At 41.3% G+C, this 20,340-nt stretch overlaps 1 protein-coding gene across 1 annotated transcript in view; it reads right to left on the bottom strand.

Moving 5' to 3' along the window:
* kirrel1a (kirre like nephrin family adhesion molecule 1a) overlaps window positions 1–20,340 on the bottom strand; it is a 30,988-nt gene that overhangs the window by 1,071 nt on the left and 9,577 nt on the right. Inside the window, 14 exon segments of the mRNA XM_020616332.1 lie at window positions 1–46; window positions 3,182–3,259; window positions 3,571–3,698; window positions 3,968–4,075; window positions 4,467–4,683; window positions 5,619–5,719; window positions 5,995–6,121; window positions 7,278–7,405; window positions 7,601–7,749; window positions 8,045–8,123; window positions 8,525–8,675; window positions 8,793–8,950; window positions 9,043–9,192; window positions 12,456–12,605. The exon segment at window positions 1–46 is cut by the window's left edge and continues 127 nt beyond it. Coding sequence (XP_020471988.1) covers window positions 1–46; window positions 3,182–3,259; window positions 3,571–3,698; window positions 3,968–4,075; window positions 4,467–4,683; window positions 5,619–5,719; window positions 5,995–6,121; window positions 7,278–7,405; window positions 7,601–7,749; window positions 8,045–8,123; window positions 8,525–8,675; window positions 8,793–8,950; window positions 9,043–9,192; window positions 12,456–12,605 — 1,770 coding nt within the window.

Genomic DNA, 20,340 nt, shown 5'->3' with positions numbered 1-20,340 from the left:
CATCGTGGGTGGAGGCTCCCACATTGCAGTAGCCGTTTGTGGGGTCCTGGAGAGAAAAACAAAGAAAGAGCAAAAAAAAAAAACAGTGGGTATTAAAATGTATCATGAGGGTTGTGATGAAAATAATGTTTTATATGCCAGTGTATAAATTCTGAGGTCAAATGTCTCATAAAAAGTAAGAGGACAGGGTGACTCTTTTCTGGAGCTGGTCAGAATCCAGGTACAGATTCATTAAGAGTGTGATGGTTGCTCCTTTTTGGAAATATATGCAAAACAAGTTCTGGAGCAAATAGGCCCTGAAAAATGACAATGGCGCTAACTGTGTGAGCAATTATTTATCTCTAGCACCTGTCATGACCTCAAATAAATACTCTTTGAGCGCAATAATAAGGCTTGGATAAAGGTCACAGAAGTTATGATGTGAAAAAAAAAAGTTCTGCTGGATCTTAATTTATCCTACTAATTTATAGTACAGTGGTTTGCTTTGTCACCTCACAGCAAGAAGGGTCTGGGTTTGAACCTCCACCTTTCTGTGTGGAGTTTGCATGTTCTCCCGGTGCCTGTGAGGGTTTCCTATGGGGCATCTGCCTTCCTCCTGCAAGTCCTGAGACATGCAGGTCAGGGTGACTGGCAACTCTAATGTGTCCATAGTTGTGAATGATAATGATGATGATGATAATAATAATAATAAGGTCTAGACCTTTTTTCAAACATATACCAACCTCACATTTCCGGTGTGAACATCCTCAAAACCTGCTTTGAAATGTTAAATTATGTAGTGTGGACTTGGGTCACATGTTTCATTTTTGACCATATTAACAAAACCCTGAACTCTAACATGCCAGCATGCAGGGGTTGACCCCAGGGTGTGTGGGTGACTAAAAGATGATCTCCCTGCTCACGTCCCCTTCTGCTGAATGCTCTCATGTTGCTATACTGCTGTTTCTGAAATGACTCTGCCATCTCAATGTCTTTTACATACTCAGACCTCAACCCCCACCAAACTTTGTTTTACTGCTTTGTTGCTTCAGGCAGAGTGGAATTAAAAAAACAAAAAACAAAACAAAAGTCTGGCAGAGGCTGTTGTCGGGTGATCTAACCACCTCCTGGGTTGGACTCATGTCTGTTTCTTCAAAGTGATCCAAGGCAGAACTACAGCTAGAGGGTGGTGTGTACAAAATATTCATGGGGGGTTCTGCTGAACATTTTGGCAGCTTTACGCCTGAAAATATATTAATCACCTTAGCCCAACCCCACGGTGTCAACATGTATAAATGATTCATGCCAGCTAAATGAGCAGAATATGTATGAATTTCCTTTGTTCTTTATAAGTTTTCTTTTCAAGTTCTTGCTTTTTTCTTAAATTTTGTCTGTACATATCTTCAAAATGAGTGAGCCAACTAGCTGCCTCACAGTTGGACTGAAAGTAAAGTCCAGAGAAAAACCAAAGGAGCTTGGGCAGTTAGAAAAAAGCTGACTTCACTGCAACATACTTGGTTTAAAATGCTCTGCACAACTATTCTCACCGATACTGAGTGCAATACTAAGTTTAAAGGTCTCCAACAAACAGACCACCAACACATGAGGTAGTACACATCTCTGCTCAAAACACGCTGAACTCGTAGTTAACTGTTTCTGCTGATTAGTTCAAATGGAAAAACTGGCTTAAAATCAGAACAATCATTAGATTTATGTCTTATTCCCTTGTGGTCACAGCCAACAAAATATTACCCAGAGAAAACAAAGCAGTCAACAAAGTGTTAACAACAATCTAACATACTGTAGAATGAAGAAAACTAAAGAACAAAAAGCAAGTCTCAGACAGCTGAACTGAGAGGGATTTTTGTACTGATACAGAGGAAGGATTGTTGAAGTCACATATTTGTTGAAGTCACATCTGTTACACTCACAATACATATACTGTATAATCATAGATGGATTACTGAACAGGCAAACCTGGCACAGGCCCAAGGGCCCAAGGGGGCAGAGGGCCCTTGGAGCTCGCCTGCAAAATATCCCAAAAAGTAGATTAAAAAAAAGCTGAAATGAGACATAAAACAACCACAAAGAGAAGCGAAATAGATGCAAACTGATGATACAGACATGCAAGAAGACCACCGAGGTGCACAACATCTTCAAAGACAAAAAATAACTAAACAGACAAACAAAATGTGTCTGCTTCAGTCTGAGAACAGTGCAGGGGTGCTTTTACAATCTGTACATGTGTATGTAGTCACCACATGTAAACCTTTTAAGCTAGTTTCATCATCATCAACATTGATAGATGTCAGTGTTTCATGAGGTACTTCACATGTGTAGCAGGCCATGGGACAACACAACAAAAGCCTCTAAGGAGAAAATCTCATGGAAGGATGTGTCAGTACTGCTGAATATGTTTAATATTTAGTAATGACTCCTGACACCAGTTTGTTAACCAATTAAAATGTACTAGGAGTCAGTTGTAAGTTTTGATTGTTCTGCTGAGTCCTCTTCTTTGTCTGCTTCTGACTCTTCTACTGTATATCCACGTGTCCTCTAGAAGTTTTCAAGTAGATTGTTGATGGAATTTGAGCTTAAAACTTCTAGTATTTTTTTTATTTTTTTTTTTTAGAAAAGATTAAGTTTAAGTAGTAAACCTTAATACAATAGTAGTGAAATGTCAATTAACTTTGATTTATCATGGAAAACACTTGTCTCCCAAAAGGAACAATCCATACTTCTCAACACTAATACTGCTGGGTGACTGATCACCTTCATTATGGCACTGGTGATACATGCATTTTTGAGATGCAGCAATCAATCAATGGACTCATTTAGGATGATGCGTTTATAAATGATGGTATATTTCAGTATAAAACATTTTAGTATGCGGTTCTTCTGATTCTATTTTTTAGCCTGACAGATAGTCTCGGTGTCATCTTGGGTGACAACAACACTGTAAATCACTGGATGAAAGTCATCACTCAGAGTCATCATGTCAGTGATGATTAGGATGTTTACATCCCTTAGAGGTACAATTAGAGTGAGGTCTTGCACCAAAACGAACTCAACAAGATGGCACTCTGACTTCAGTACCGTTCACATGTATCCGTGTTCTTAAACCTTCTCAGTACTTTATGAGCCTTTTAGGGGAAAGAGCCAGTTTCTTAAGATTTTTGATAGATAGATAGATAGATCTCACCTTTAGGTCATACTCCTGGCGGGTGTCCAAGGTGTCACTGCGGAGGTCAGACTTCAGCTCTATGTCATCTTTAAAGGGCTGATTGGAGGGAGAGAAAGACACAGATGGGAGAAACTAAAGCGTCAAACAAGAAAACAAAACAAAAAGGGGGAGAAAAGGTGCCATAACGAAACAGAAGATGGAAGGAGAAAACAGAATGTGACAGGAAAAAAGAAAATGGAATTAAAAGTGTTAAAAAAGGAGCAATTACAGGGGAAAGGACTAAATCTGTTTTTAGTGAAAAGATGTAGCATAAGGGAGAGGTTACTGAGTTAATCAGAGGTTTTTCTACAACTATGGGCTGTATAAACAGTCTCCAGCCCAAGCACACACATCCCGCTGGTGCTCACCGAGTACATGGCCTTGACCATGCGCGAAGCTGTGGACACGCTGCCAGAGTCTTCCTCTAAGCTGTGGGTCTCCTTGTTTATTGTCTCCACCTTGATGTCGGGCTTACCCAGCGTGACCCCGCGCCGACCTTGAAGCAAAACACGACAAGGATGAATAGAGCACACATCTCACCCAGTGTGTTTTCACGAGCTGGAGGAGCAGGTTCAGAGGTTACCTATATCCTTATGGTGGAAAGGAAGTTGTAGGTGTTTTGATTTTGTTTTGGTGGGTTGGAAGGTCTAGTAATGAGCTTTTAAACCATAATCCTCTAAAAAAATGCAAAAACTTCCACAGTAGTTGCAGATTGCTGATAGTTGTTATATTGTATGTGTAAAGCACATGGAGAGTGTGACTCACTGCCTTTGCGCTGGCGGTAGAAAATAAGAACGAGGACCAGCAGGAAAATAAACAAGAGGATAGTAGAGCCCACCGTCCCACCGGCGATTATTCCCACTGGGACCTCTTCTGAAATGAGGGTCAGAGAGACAGAGATGGTGAGAGAAATAGTGAGCTGGGAATTGCAAAGACTGTCGATAGCTGCACAAGCAAGATTTTAATGTGAGAAATAATACTGCCTTATGCATCTAAATCACATAAGAGTACCTCATCCCCAGTTACAGATCTGAGATGCAATATGTAGACTACATAAGATAAATAGTTCTTTTTGGTGTCGCATCATATAATTTACTGATAAATAGAAATGAGTGGTGGACCTTTTAAAGAGTTAAATCAGCTCTCTGACTTGAGGTTGTAGTGCTCTCACTTTAAATTTACATGCAATTTTAACTTTTTTTTTCAGCATCTCAATCTTGTCCCAGACTCATGAAATAGGTATTGTATAGTATTCATAAAGCACCAGTCTCCTCCAGCGTGATGATCATGGTGCCCGGGCCAAATGAGTTCCAGGCCGTGCAGTTGTAGGTGGACAGGAAGTCGGACTCCATCACATTGTTGATGGTCAGAGTGGAGAGGACACCGCCGCCCTCGGCTGACGGTTTGCTCTGCTCCACCGTGTACCTCTCCAGAAGCGTCCCCTTCTCCTTCTCCCACACGTTCTCCTTCCACGCCCACACCTGCACACACACACACACACACACAGGAGACCACATTAGATTATATTACAATGTTAAGAGATATCTGAAATAGATTACATCTTAATTTTCAGAGTTCCTTCTTGACACTTGCAACCAAACATGTTTTCAGGAATTCACTCCACACATTTCACTCTACATGTAAAACCATTCCACTACAAACAGTACACTCATATGTAAACACACATATTGCATGACTTCCTAGGACCAGCAACAGTTTGTTTCTGCGGAGTGACGTTGAGGTGGGTGGGGGTGACTGAGCTGATGAGAATCTTGCACATTCTCTGGCTTTAAAGTCACTAAAAGCAACTGTATTATTCAGCAGTGAAGCACCAGTTAAATATTCATCAGCCCACATGTTCCCATAATCTGCCCACTTATTCCAGAGAAAGAGAATCTCCTGGCTATGGCGTTTACTGGGACAACTGTTCCTCTCTGGTCCTTTATATTTTATACATTTTTTCTGTCCCAACCTTCACCATTTGCATTAAGAGCGTACACTGCCAGTCAGGACGGATCAGTCACAGAGGAGCCAAGCAACTACTACTACTACTGCATCTCTGTGATACAGCTAAGTGGAGAAACTGGAGCTAAAAGTGGACTGGCTTAGTGTTCGTTTGTTTATGTGACAGGACAGAGGAACATTCTGGGAGAGTTAAAGGGTGAGTCACCAGTAAAAAAGAAAAAAGGGGACAGTGGGTAAAAGCATTTACTGTGCTGAAGTGGAGCCATTTAGGAACGGGAAGGTACGGTACAAGTAAAATCAAAATTACAGACAGACTAAAATGTACACCCTAGTGCTCTTTGTGACCAAAGCTTTTCCTTGTTTGCCTTTTTTTGGTCTGAAGACTTGATGCTGGTCTGAAATGTTTCATAGCACTGTGTTTTTTCCCATATTTTCTGGTCATTTTACTTACAATCTTATCTGGAGGAGGTGTACTGGCTATGTAGCACTTCACCTCTCCTCTCTCCCCTCGCACTGCATACTGGACTGGATCACTGGAGATGATAGGAGGACCTGTGCTGGCCAAAATGAGAGGACATGTGAGTGGATGTGACAGAGAGACATAAAACAAGTTAAACTTAAAATACAGCAAACTGCAAAAATCAAATTCAAGCTGTTTTTTTAAGACATTGACCTTAGCAGGCCTGCTGAAGAGGAATTATATTATTTTAAAAATAAAGAGCCTCCACCTGGGCCATACAACATGCTTTTCAGTTATTGGCAAGCTGACCTTTTTGAAAGCACAAATTTTCATCTACAGTCAGTGATACGTTAAATTGTGTTCAGACCGTTGACTGTGAGCGTGACCTCAGTCTCTCCTACTCCAATCCGTGGGACGATGGCCTTACATACATACTGGCCAGCATCCACCTGGCTCACCGACTTCAGATACAGCTGGTTGCTGTTACTCAGAACCTGTGTGGGAGTGAAAAAAGGAAACAAATATAAACAAGTCAGATATGCTAAACAGCAGAAAGGGATAAACAAAATAAAAGCCCACATGTACATAAGTAGAAAAGAGACTAGTGTACTATTGTACCTCCAACTGTATACTGTAAGAGAGAGATTTGCATGTCTGGCCTTGCTTCAGTATATACTCTACTACTCTGACCCAACAATAAAAACTTGCACATCTGTCTTTAACAAATCACAAAGGTTTTGCAGTTGCTTAGCAACCACATCCATCAAAAATTAGCTGGTCAAATTATGGTTAAATATATAACCATCTAGGGAGAGAGACAAGCACCTGAACAAGGCTCATGATAAAGATGTAGGTGTAGACCAAATCAGTCCATAGTTTATGATGAGGCAGACTTATTGTCTTGTATTTGCTCCTCGTCTTTAGTTTCATGTGAGACAACCCAGTCAACCAGAACAGAGAAACATTAGCGAGCAATGCTATGCTGTGTAGCTTAGCTTAGCACAAAGATAAACCCAACTACCAGCAGCACTAAAGTTATTTTCAAACCATAATGTGTCATTTTTATATTCCATTTGTTTAAATAAAACAAACAAAATACAACATGTTAATGAGTGTGCCTCCTTTTTTGCCAGACTTTCTTATCAAGACAAAAATGCAAAAAAAAAAAAAAAAAGGAGTGGAATTAAACGCTATAAATGAACATTAATGTCTGCTGGATTTTATTGTTTGTACTGTATATGCAATCATCAGCAGCCGCTGAAAACCTCCAATATGGCTGCCAAACAACACCTTAAATACTTTTATACGTTGCCATATATTTCTGCTGCAAGATGCAAATTTAGTAGGACTACAATACATATATTGTAATACAGAATACAAAGGCTGTAGTAGAGTCAGTGAATGCATCAACCCCAGTTGAACCTTTTGTGATAAAAAGACTGAAAGAAAAGAACTAATGAACATGAAAGCAAGAGATCATGACTGGTAAAAAAAAAAAGAGAGGGAGAGATCCAGGTGTACTGACAAGATAACTCCCTTGAATGACAGGCTGCTTTTGTAAACATGGGAGAAGGCAGTGTGAAAATAGAAAATAGTGTGAATACAAGAACAGAGGAGACGTGAAAGCGTGGGCTTACTGGAGCTTCTTACCATGTTTGAACCTTTTTTGAACCAGGTGAGTGTGAGCGGAGGGTTTCCAGCCCATTTACAGTTGAGGGTGACATCAGAGTCGACATCAACTGTTTTTGGCTGCGGTTCCACCAACAGGATTGGACCAACTTGAGACAAAAAGAGTGAGAGAGAGAGAGTTGTTCTTTGTTGTGTCTGAGCAAACATGTAGCAGAACTAAGGGGAGAGACAGGCCGAGAAAAAGAAACACAACAACAATGTGTTTTATCTGACTACACACCGTAGTGAGTGATGTGGGCCATATAAGTGACTGAACAAGGAGAGATGAGTATTGTGTGACTCACAGTGAACATCTACCAGGATGCTGACGTTGGTCTTGCCTACAGCGTTGAAAACCAGACAAGAGACGGGCTCGGTGAAGAAGGAGTGGTCAGCTTTGGTGGTGAACACACTCTCCCTGGCACCCTGGAGCACCACACCACCCTTAGCCCACCTAGGATTCAAAAAGCATCAAGTATTTTTACATAGACTGGAACATCACAAAATGAAACCACAGAAATTTAAATGTATTGTTTTTCTGATATGCTCTACATGGATTTAAATTTCTGTTGTTTATGGCCAATTAATATAGATTTATGAAAACACACTCTTTTCAAAGCAAAAATCATCTTTAATTGAAACCACCAGAAACTAGACACCACCAAAAACGAAACACTACATTTCAAATTTCACCAGGTAGCTGTTACTTTAAGAGGCCCAGCAAATGTTTGTATGTATAAATAGCAGACCTGTAGCCCATAATAGGTGGGTTGGCATGGGCCTGGCAGGTGAAGGTGACTCTTTTCCCCTTTGTCACCGTGGGTGGATCTGGAAGAGAGTGAGAGAGAAAGATTCACATAAAACTGCCTTACAACTAATATATGTTGCAATCTGGAGGATAGTTTAGAGCAAAATGTCTGCCATATATTAGTTAACACTAGCTATAAAAACATTTAGTTGGTGGCAGCTCTTACACATTTAAAATACGATGCCGTATTCCTTTTAATTAGTCTGGAATGTGATAATAACAAATACGTAGGAGTTGGAAGGGTAATATAAGTAATTAATTAATATTGTTCATTCTTTTTGTCATATTCCCATATTTCATTGTGGTATTTGCATAAAATAGTATGAAATATTAAAAAGTAACAGTATTACTTCTTAGGTTAAAATCAGTTTTTATTCAACTTGTTGCCTTTATATTCTTGATTAAGATCAGCATTGCTTACGGTGAACATTAAGAGTGACAGTTGTGCTTTTGCCAGTGGGAATAGCCAGGTTGGTGGCCACACAGCTGTAGTTCCTCCCAGTGTCAGTGTCAACAGGCTGGATGGGCAGTAGGCTACGTGTGGTCACTCTCTTTCTGTCTGGAAGCACCTCCTGATGATGGTTAGAGGACAGAGAGAGATTTACCAGAGTTTAAAAAGAGATATAAAATGTTGTGACTGTAAAGACGGCATTGGGTTTCTGTGTGGCTTTCTGTTTTTTCAGACATACAGTGATACTGGCAGCCCCCTCCACAGGCAGACCGTCTTTAAGCCATTCAATCATAGAAGGTGGTTTAGCTCCTCGAGACACACAGCTCAGGTTGTAGGACTCCCCTGCATTCAGTAACACCTCTGGACCCCCATCAATCACTGGGTCATCTGGGGGGACTGGAGCAGAAGAGAAGGGAGTGTTAGAAGCACAGACACCACATCACATACTTCATATAAACGCGCACAGACGGACATGCACGCAAACATACTGAGGACAGTGAGCTTGGCCCTCCTGGACCTCAGGGCAGCATCAGGGGCCTGGCATTCATACAAGGCGTCATCAGACAGATCAGCAGACAGGATCTCCAGGTTGTACTGCCCCAGCTCCTGCACACGCAGAACACGGTACCTGGGCCAGGCTGGGATGCACAGACAGGCACAGAAGACAAACAAATGTAATAGCTGCTAGGAAGTACAAACAAAGGCTACATTTAGACCACAAACACTGACGCTGAATATTATAATATTATATTCTTCAAGTGGCCTTTTTTTTAATCAAGGGTACAATGCATATACTAACTGATAACAATATAGAGCAAAAAAAGAAAATGACCAATACATTCAATACCAATACCTGAATTTCCTCTGCTTATGTTGAACATTATAGCTATAGCCTCAGATTTATTTTTCCCAACTACCAGTCAAACATGGCTGTTTTCTTTTTATATTAATTGTTCTTGTTTGTCCTCCTCATTTCTGTGCAATTCCTGACTGAATGTAAATTTATGTCACTATATCTTTAACATCTGAATCCTTAAATACAAACTACACAATGTTTTTTTGCCTCAAGATCCCTAAATACCCATGCGGTCTGTACCAGAGTCTAAAAAATACAACACAGCACAGCTTGCTGCACTTCATGCTGATAAGAAAACATCAGATCTGGGTCATACATAAGACAAAAATCCAAATTCTTCTGTAGCAGTGTAGATAACAATAGAGATGTGCATGGCCATGTGATAAATATGAGCACAAATGCATAACCAAACAAACACATTCCCACATTACATGATGGATACATGGTAACACACAGCCCCTCCAATCCTCCCTTTCCCTTCCCCCATCCACCACACAGGCTAGCTGTGTCACTGCTGTACATTCTCACCATTGGGTGGCATGCATGCTCTCTTCCACCAGCAGGAGGAAAAGATGAATGCATTATGACAGCAACATTTTAGGGGACTCAGATCAACTCCAGTTCATGGTGCAGAATTCATGTTTGCTGCCCAGACATAGATCACATACGAAATCCTCTGCTGTCCTTTCCATGTGCAGGCCTCCAAATTCAGCTTTGCTGCTTGCCTAACCTTATGTGTCCTTGTTTCTGTGGGTGCCTTATATATACATGCATTTGCATGTGAAATGTCAAGAGTGGGGAAGCATATAAAAAGCCTAAAGACAGAGGGGGGAGCTGAGAGACAAAGCCTCATACACAAACACACACACCCACTGAGAGTGCCTGCGCGCATGAAGCAGCCAGCATTCATTCACATGTTTTTATTTAAAAGCTTTGGCTTCAAGCACTGGACCATTACAGTAACAATATGATTAAAAGAAGGGAAGGAGAAAGGACAGCCGAGGACAGAGAGGTGGGGAGAAAGAGGGGACAGAAAGAGGAGCGCATGGGCTGAGTGTGTCAAGCAAGAACGAAGTAAGAGAGACAAGACTGAAAAGGAGAGAGGGCTCAGTGCAACAGGGGCAACTGAAAGAAGAACAAGAGGGAGCGAAAGGAAAAGTGATCTCAGATGAGGAGTTCACAAAGCAATAGCCTGATAGATAGTGGAGGAGAGGAGAGGAGAGGAAAGAAGACCAGGGGCCAGAGAAGTAAAAAATAAATCCAACATCAACAAAGAATGGAAGAAAAAGATGATAAATTGTGAACGGAAAGCAACAGAAATCAGAGGAATGGGGAAGGAAATGCAACAAAAACTTTAAATATTCTGTGCAATTCTGAAAATACTGCAACACACCTCCCCCCAGTTTTGTCAAAGTCAGAAAAGCCATTGCTTAAATTATTGTTGCAGACACACATACAGGCAGGAGACTTCATAAATCAGACTGGAAATTTCATCACAAAGAGATAAACCAAAGAGAATAGTGAGGGCAGGGAGCTGCATAGTGGAATGAGGGCAATGTGTTTGTTGATGAATCTGACATTAGCCAGTAAGTGTTACCATCTACTGTTACGTCAGAGGCTATGATAACCATGCTGAAGGGTGTCAATCTGCAAAATGTGCCTGCATGAGCTTAGAATTTACCAGCAAACAATTAATGCTATGTGCAGATGGTGGCGGAATTTAACATCAAGTTGAGGAAGTGCACAGTTTCTCACAATCTGATGTGATGGGATAACTGCTGTAGTAGTTAAGCTGTCTTTCAGTGGCACTGCAGTAGTCTGTTACATCTCTGGAGCAAAAATGCTCAGCTGGCGCAACCTAGCTGTGACTAAAACAATCAGCGGCAAAAATGATTTGTCAACATAAATTAGCCACCACAGTTGCAAACGTGCACTGTCATACCAACATTGGGCATATCACTGAAACTGCTGCAGAAGAGCTGTGTCTTGTTAGCATTTCAGATAACCAGATTCCACAGCAGTGAGACAAGAAACAGCACAGTTAAGTCAGTCTAAGTTTAGTTAAAGTATTTGCATTAGTCATACTATCAAATGTAATCAGTGTGACTGAAAAGCCTAGCTAATTCAGAACACTGGAGCAGGAGAAACAATGGGAGAGTAACTATTCACCTTACTTAGGTAGGCTTTACACAACGCTGTCAATCACATAGACCCAGGTCTTTAAATAAGATATTAGCAAGCATGTGAGGAGCCTAGTTAGTAAGAAAAGCTACAGTAACGTTGGAATACAACTGAGTTGTCGAGGTTAGCATGCTGTACATCGCTGCTACTGCTTGTGCAAGTGCACAATGTTAATGTTAATTCTTTAACTCTGATGCTGAATACTCCCTCAATCCAGAGGAGCCATGAGACCCATGTTGGCATTAAGGATTTTCACTTTAATATATCCCTTGAATTTTACGAATGATTGTGTTCCATAGATAAAACATAAAATAATATAGTGAAAAACATTTTCCAACACTTAAAAGGTACAAAGACAGTCTGGACCAGAGGCATTAGTAAAACAGAGTTAGAGAATAAATAAATAAAATAAATAAATAAATAAATAAAACACGTGGGAAAGCTGAACAGTCCAGCCCATGTGATCAGCTATCCACTTAATTTGTTTTGAATTTTTCCAGTGACAACTGAAGCTGCAAGAGGGGAAGAGTCAGGATGAGATAGTTGTAAAGGTAATAAGAGAAGAGAGAGATGTAGCAGAGGAGGAGGAGGACAGCAGCCAACATGATGCTGTTGGACAGCCAGCTAATGAGGCAACAGGTCAGGTGGACAGCAAACACAGAGAGCTGTAAGGTCAGAAAAGCACATCTCAGGAAAAAGGGACTCATTTCTATTCTTCTGTGACTTGCAGACAGATCATCAACAGCCACAGTGGCACTACAGTATTATTTAAAAATTAATTTGTGTACTTAAATGTCCATGAGCCCATATCCCCCAGAATTTCTACTTCTAAAATGCCAAAGGAAGCTGTATATGATATCTCACCCCGCAGGTCCTCTCCGATGCCCAGAGCCAGGCCATCTTTGGTCCACTGAACAATGCCCGAATAGTTGAAGACAACACAGGACAAGATGACCCTCTGGCCCTGTACCACTGACTGGTCTGCTGGCTCCTGAGAGAACCTCGCTGTCCACACTGGAGGATCAGAGAGGGACAGAGAAGGGGATTGGGAAGGAAAGAGAGGGATACATTAGGGACATTCTTACTGTGTGCACAATGCAGGCAAACTACTGTAAAATCACCCCTGCCACAGATATAACATATGACTCTACTGTATATGTGGTTTTATGATTAATGGATTAGAAACTGTATTCCCCTGGTAGCAATGGAAGGCCACAATTACCATCTTTGATCACATAATGACTTGCAGGCATTAACTGAGACCTGCTGAGGTGTAAAAAAAAGATGGCATGAAATATATAGGTGTCAAAGAAGAAGAAATCAGAACAAAGTCAGAGAAGGAGAAAGAATGAAGAGGAAGATACAGTTAATGCTGACTCAGGAGAGAGGAGCTGGGAGATCAAACAAGAAACTTCAGCCATACGGTCTCTCACACCCCTTTTTCTTATCGCTCCTAACTCTTATTTCTTCAAACCCTTTCTAGCCCTCCCTCACATCTCGCTCTGTTTCTCCCTTCTTCATTCCTCCCCATGAGTCATCTCCCAGGCTTCCACTCTTCAACCAAAACTACAGTGGCTGTCATTGTCTGCTAGATTCTCTCCCTCCAGTCTTCAGTCCACCACAGCAGATAGACCAGTGCCGTGTTGGCCCACCGACCCATTGTCTTATATAAATAAATAAAATAAAACAAGGAAAAAAAAGCATCTGCTATTGTTCCACAGTGTATGATGACATGCTGTAATTAGCTGTCCATTGAAAGCATGACACCCATATAATAGAGGAGAGCCAATCACTGTGGAGGATTTGCATCTCGCTTTAAATTTTCATTCTTTCCATTCTGTCTCTCGCTTTCATTTTTCTCTCCTGTCCTACTTATTATTTCAAAGAAACTCATACAGTAGATCATTAACCCAATGCTGCATTGTACGCCCCTCTCCACCTTCCTCCTCCTCCTCTGCCATTACCTTTCTCCTTCTGTTCTCTCTATAATGTTGTGTCCTTTACTCAGATTGCTTTGCTTCACTCTGCTTTTCCCTCTCTTATGTATGCATTCCCACTCGCCTCTTTCACTTTCTCCATCTATAATACTGTCTATAAATGTCCTTTTGCCTGTACTGATTTTCCTCTTCTTCTCTTCATCTACAGTACATACTTGTGTCTTTCTTTCTATACAGTATACATATATAATGCTGTATATGTCAGGTTACCCATAATGCTTTCTATTTTGGTGTTCCTCCTCCTTGCTGGTTGAAAAGGGGGTTAGAGGCAGACTGTCACAATTCATTTCTCACATTAAATATCAGCCCTCTAGCACTTTCTCTCTCCTTCTTTTTCATTCCCTTGTTCACCCATCTCTCTCTCTTCTCTCACTTTTTCCCTCACTCCCTTTTCTTCACCTCCTACCATTTACATCTCTACTTCTCACTTGTCCTCTTTGCTTTTTATCACTTGATTTCCCCTTTCTCTCCCTTACCATACCTCTCTCTTTCGCTCACACTTCTTCCTTAGAGCCCTCCAGCACTTTTCTGAAGGTTTCTATCTCTCTCACTTTTTTTTAACTGCTCCCATAAGCCTATGCATCCCAGCTTCCACCTCTCCATCATGACCCTCAGCCTATATCTCTTACATCCCCTTTTCATATACAGTACATAGACATGCACTTTCGCCCATCATGTCAGTTTTGATATGATTTGCAGGGGAACAATATGCTTGATAATACAAAAGAACTCAGTCATGCAAAACGATTTCTACACCAACCACAACAATGGCTTCTTACAGTGCAGCACATTAATATTATGAAAATAACGGAGCTGTGCACGGATACACGGTGAATCATGGGAATCAGAGGCAGATTGAGCTTTGCAGTGTGCATACTTAAAAATAAATAAATAAATAAATACAAAATTGTGGCCCTTAATTTGCTCCCTGAGGAATGCCAAATTAACAAGATTAATTAGTTAAGATAAACAAAGCAAACACCAATTAGGTGTGAAACATTGTGAGGTAAATTCATGTTAAATAAGTCAGAAAGTCAAAAATCCTGAAATCTTTTTCTGTTTTTCTCGATTTTTTCACCATTTTTCTCAGACATAAACCTACAAAAACAAAGTTTTTGCTCACTTTGTTGTTTTAGAGAAAGAAAAATGTAAACACGGTAACATTCAAACATAGTTTAAGACAATATGGCAAACTTGTTAGTAAACTGTTCCTTAGGCACTCAGCAATTCCACTGAAATATTAGCATTATTTTGAAGTTGTTTTTGTGGTCGCATAACTCAGTCCAATATTCACTCTCCTTTTAAATCTGTTCCCCCCCCTTTTAACTAAATGAACGATTCTTTAGCTGCTAAATGCTTCAATAATTTCACCGGCTAGCTGCTACCGCTGCTTGTAATTCAGCTGTTGCTAGGCAGATATCAATTTATCTGAGCTTTTTGGCTGAAAACAACACTAATCAATTTCAACCAGGATTAGTTTACCATGAACCAAAACAGTAAAGCTGCAGGTTGTAAGACACATCCAATGAGCTGAAACACACTAAACATTTCATCGAGCTGAGAGAAACCCCAGAGATGGGTGATAATTCTCTGTGGGATTGTTATTACGAGCAAACTCTTTTATTTAAATGTAATCAAATGATCCATTGTAATTATAGCAACTTTAAAGGACAACGTCAGCCATTTTCTATATTCACGGTATTTTTAACAGAGACTGAAGTCAACAGTGAATTTCCTCTACTCACTGTTAATGTCTGTCAGCTGTCAGTCCTGGATAATCTTACTTGTTTGTGTCATAGACCTCCTTCAGTGAAACACATCACTGTACTGAGTGACATTTCCTCGTACGACACACCAAACCCTAATATCCAGAGATCTTGTGCACGGGCCCTTGATTCTTGCTTACTTCAAACACTGTAACAAGTTATGGCTCTTCTAAGCCTTTGGAGCAACATTTTTAAAAAAAATATCAGGGTCTTGTGTTTCATAATGAGGAAACATGTCACCTAATGCAATGGTGTGGTTCACTGAGGTGTTTTCAATCAGTTTTGAACAACAAGGGAGGTCTGTGGCAGATATGAATACGCTCATCCAGATCTGACAGACTGACAGACATTAAACAGGAGTAGAGGCAAATCATTGTTGGTTTTAGACTCTGTTTGGGGAGTGTTTAAAATACTGTTGATATCAAAATTGGCTGGCCTTACCCTTTAAGTGGTATTTGATTCTCCATTTCCTCCAGAAATATCAAAAGGGATGCTGAAACATGTTATCTTACATGCTTATTTAGCTGAGATTTAAAAAAAATATATATTCTGGAGTGAGTGATAAATGCTAGATGTACTTTAAGAGCTGACTGTAGTAAGCACATATGACAATGATGTAGTGGTAATGGAGGCAGATAATGCATAAATAGGTAGATATTTAGAAAAAACTGCCATAAACAAAACGTAATTCTGGATGTTATAGATATTTTCCTTTATATACTGCATGCAGCCTAATTTGATTAAACTTGCATTCTTCTAATGGTAATTACTCAAAAGTACAGTGTGGATTTTCAGTATACCATCTTAAAAAGCATGAAAAGCCTTTTCTCACATATACATGGGTGTAAAGAGAGTTTAGCTGGGTTTACATTATCCTGCAACCTTGACAGTAGCCTCAGGGCAAGCAAATCCTTTCCTACACAACCTCAGATATGCTAGCTGGAGGTATTCCCTCAACTGCCTTAGTAAACAACGAACATAATCCAAATTGAATACTCCTGAGTGGAGGCTACACAATCTGCACAGAAAACACCCATGCAAATCCTGAGGACTGAAAACACTGACTCATTTAAACATGTGCTCATCGCCTTCTGATTTCCATATTACCCAGTTAACACTTGTCAACATGAGTGTGTGTGCTCGTGCCTGTGTGTGTCTGTGCGTTTAAAGAAGGAAATCTACATGTGGAGAGCAGTCAGAGCAAAAGCAAGACAAAAGACTGCTTGCAAGGGAACTTGTATTCTTTCATTATGTGGGTTATGCAGCAGTGACAAATTTAGATGGTGTCCTGATTTCCTTGAGTCACTGATCCCCAAGATACCACGAGAGACTCTGAGCACCCTGTCCACACAAAGACCACAGTCACAAAGGGCTGTGACCGTGACCACATGCACATGGACACACACATGAACAAACAAAAACGGGCAGCATAGACGACCTAACCTTCACCACATGGGCTAACCATTTTCTGTCAACACACAACCAAACACAACCACTCTAAACCCTAAACATATCATCAGCACACAGAGGTGGTTTCCTGAACATGGATAACAACACAACTCGGACTAAACCATCAAGCCAAAGGAGCATCTCTATCTCCATTGGGAATGGATCTCAGTTTAGTCTAGGCTTAAGTACAGCCCTAGTCAAAGTTTGGAAAGGATTAGGATTAAGCTGGGGCCGAGGACAACAACCCCTACAGACACTGTGACACCAACCTTGGCTTGTTAAAGCAGACACAAAGCCAAAGGCGAGCACGCTCTGCCTCGCTGGGTGACTCACCAAAAGCATGGCGGTCACAGCGTGAACCACCATAGCAATTTAGCCAGAGAACACCTCTCACACCGTGTGATGGTGTTTTATTCGCAAGGTAATGACCCATCAGCTGGTTGCTGAAAATGACTGAAAGAGTATATGCGTGCCAAGATGTTTGCAGCTATTTTTAGTAAGTGTGCTGCTCATATGCCCTGCATTTATTAATTTGCCACGCGCCCTGCTGTTAGGTGCTGGATGTCAAAGCTTGCTTTTCAGCATTTAAAATCAGGCTTGCCTCGCCTTTCTGCATGGGACAGGAGACAAGGTTGGAACTAATGCCATGCAGCAGAGAGTTCTGGGAAAGGTTCACTGGTGGCATTCAATCTCACTGAATGAGATGCTATTAAATAAAATACCATTTGTATGGATTGTTATTCATCAATATAATTATCTTTGTGTCTGGCCCACTCCCCATACCCCTCTGTACCCCTCCAACAAAGTCCACCTGCCTCCTTCTCCCTCACTCCTCTCCAGCCAATCCTGCGCTTCAGCTGGATCACAGACTTGCGTCACCATAGCAACAGCTGACGTGTAAAGTAACTGCCCAAAAAAAGTTTTCTGTACGAGCATGTCTGAGCGCACACGCTATGTGCATCTGTGTGTCTGATGAAATCCTCCCTTGTGCTTGGTACATCCATTTCTCTGAAAAAAAAAAATTCAATGACCTCATCCTCTCCCTCCACCTATCCAATTAATAATCAGGCAGCTGCACTGGTGTCCCATTATTTCCCTCTTTCGCCCCATGTCCCCACCCATTCTCCTCATTGTTTTTCAATCCACTCCAAATTGATTTTGTTATCTGTCTAATTCCATATCGTCGCTGCGTGTGGCCAGTGAGTTGGTGCTATGGAGGGGCTGCCTGAAAATGAGATGCAGGAGTAAGAGAACAAAGAGACGGCAAGGTCCACAGACACAGAGCTGTGAAGTGTGATGGAGGAGGATGACATCATTGCTTCAGGACAAAGTTGTAGCCATAGAAGTCATGCGGCACTGACTCACCCTCTCACTGTATATGACCACCCATATATCTGTCAGTCCATCAGTCTCTCTGTGCACTGAGTGTGCATGAGACTGGACTTCTTTACTTCTACGTTCCCTTTGAATTCAGACATCTGTTTGTTTTCGCTCATAAAAAGCTGCCTTGAAGATAAGTGCTTTCAATTTCAGGATACATGTAAATCTATATATGCAAGTACCCATGTAGCCTATATGCATTTTTGTGCATGTATACATGATGCATGCACAAGCTGCTGTTGTGCTCTATGTAATGTATGTACAGCTGCAAGCAATTCTATTGACTGTGCTCCTCTGTGTCTATATAACAGAAAAATTCCTGATCTTTGTGAAGCTGTAAGCAGAACTTTTAGCATTTTTTTACTTGACAAAAATTTAATAAATATCAATCAATGATTTCAGCTTTAAACTGTATCCATGAACTACATGAGAGTATGCAGTATCTCCATCTATTTGTCTGGCTGTGGGAACTCTACCACCTGTGCCTGTCTTCTCTCAACAACATGGCCGCCTGGCAGGATGGCCATAATAACCCATCACCATGGTGACTGTGCTATAGGAACAAGCAAGAGACACAGATGAAGAGAAGCAGGGAGTGAAAGGAGGCAACCCACTGAGCCTGCTGACACTGTGTCAGTCAAATACAAAGGTGACTCCTAGAGGTGGGGACGGAGCAAAGGGAAGATTAAGGCAAAGGGGAGAAACAGCCAGAAAGAGAAAGACTCTGAGACGCCTTCCTTTGTTTGCCGCATTGTCTGGCCGCTCGCTCCCTTCCTCTGTCATCTTACCTTGCCATCCTCCCCCTTACTAGCAGTCAGCGACCTTTCTCTTTCTTTCTCTCTTTTGTGGCCTTTCCCCCTCCTCATTCCCTATTCACTTCCTCTTTTTCTGGCAGGCATCTACTTAGAAATTATCACTCCGCTTTCTTCCATCCACCTAGAGTCTTATTCCCCTCTTGGGCAACCTTTCCACCTCCAAGCATATCTGTTTCCCTTTCCTTCCATCAGTTCTCCCACTCATTCTTTTGCTCCATTACTATCAAAATGGTTGCTGTGGAAACAATTTTATTTGGAAATGGCGGGAGGAAAATCAGCTCTGTGCTTTGTCTGTCCATTTTTATGTTAACATGTGCATAAGAGAGTTCCTATCAAGGTGTGAGCGCTCATATTCTATAAGTGCGTGCGTCTGTGCGGGCAGATGCTGTGTGTATACAGGACGCCACGCTTCTCTGTGGCTCCTTTCACACACATATTTCACATCTGAATAGCTTTATTTGTACCAAACCTCTGTTACAGACATTGTTACCATGGTGACAACCAGTGAGGACCACTGACACAATGATAGACACAGTGGCCATGGCAACCCCAGGATCAGTGATGGGTAATATGATAATTCATGGACCAGGCATCTGACACATTATGGGTACATGAATATGCTCAAGTGCTGGAAAGCCGGCTCGGCGTTGGTAATCCACGAGCCTTTGTGTGACCAACATGCGGAGCGCTGACAAAGAATACTCTGTGGTAACCAAGGGTGACCAGAACTAACAATAGCTGTCCTCTGGATAAGCTTGAACAAGGGGAAACAAACACATCAGGCTGCTATGCTGCACTAGTGTGTTGTGTAGCTAGAAACACAGAGGTAACCACAGAATTCAACTGGCATAATCAATATCATAATGAATCATAATGGGTGATTTCCGGGTTGCAAGCGAGAGCAGACGTCTTTACTGCTCCTCTTGTCTGTTCTACGATTTTTCACATCTTCTACATTTTCAAGTCTTTGAACAAATTCTACAACTATTAAAATGCCTCCAAGAGGGAAAAGAGCTAATAAATCAGAAGCGAATGAGGATGTTGAAGCAGAAGAGGATTATATTTCAGCGGCGCAAGTAACAGAGATGTTGAGTCAGCAGAAGCAGATGTACACCGCACTGTTGAGCCAACAACAAGACAACTTCAAAGGTTTTGTGCAACTACTTATGGAGACAAATAACAAGAGACTCGACAACATGACCAGAGAAATACAGGAGATAAAAACGAGTTTGCAGTTTACCCAGCGAGATGTGGATGTGATTAAAGCAGCCATGGGTGAACAGAAAATACAAACCAAGGAAACAAGGGATGATGTCTACAAAACCTGTGAGAGTTTAATAGC

This window comes from Monopterus albus, unplaced genomic scaffold, assembly GCF_001952655.1.
Source record: "Monopterus albus unplaced genomic scaffold, M_albus_1.0 scaffold173.1, whole genome shotgun sequence".
NCBI classification, from domain to species: Eukaryota; Metazoa; Chordata; class Actinopteri; order Synbranchiformes; family Synbranchidae; genus Monopterus; species Monopterus albus.
This window is presented reverse-complemented; position numbering and strand designations above follow the sequence as displayed.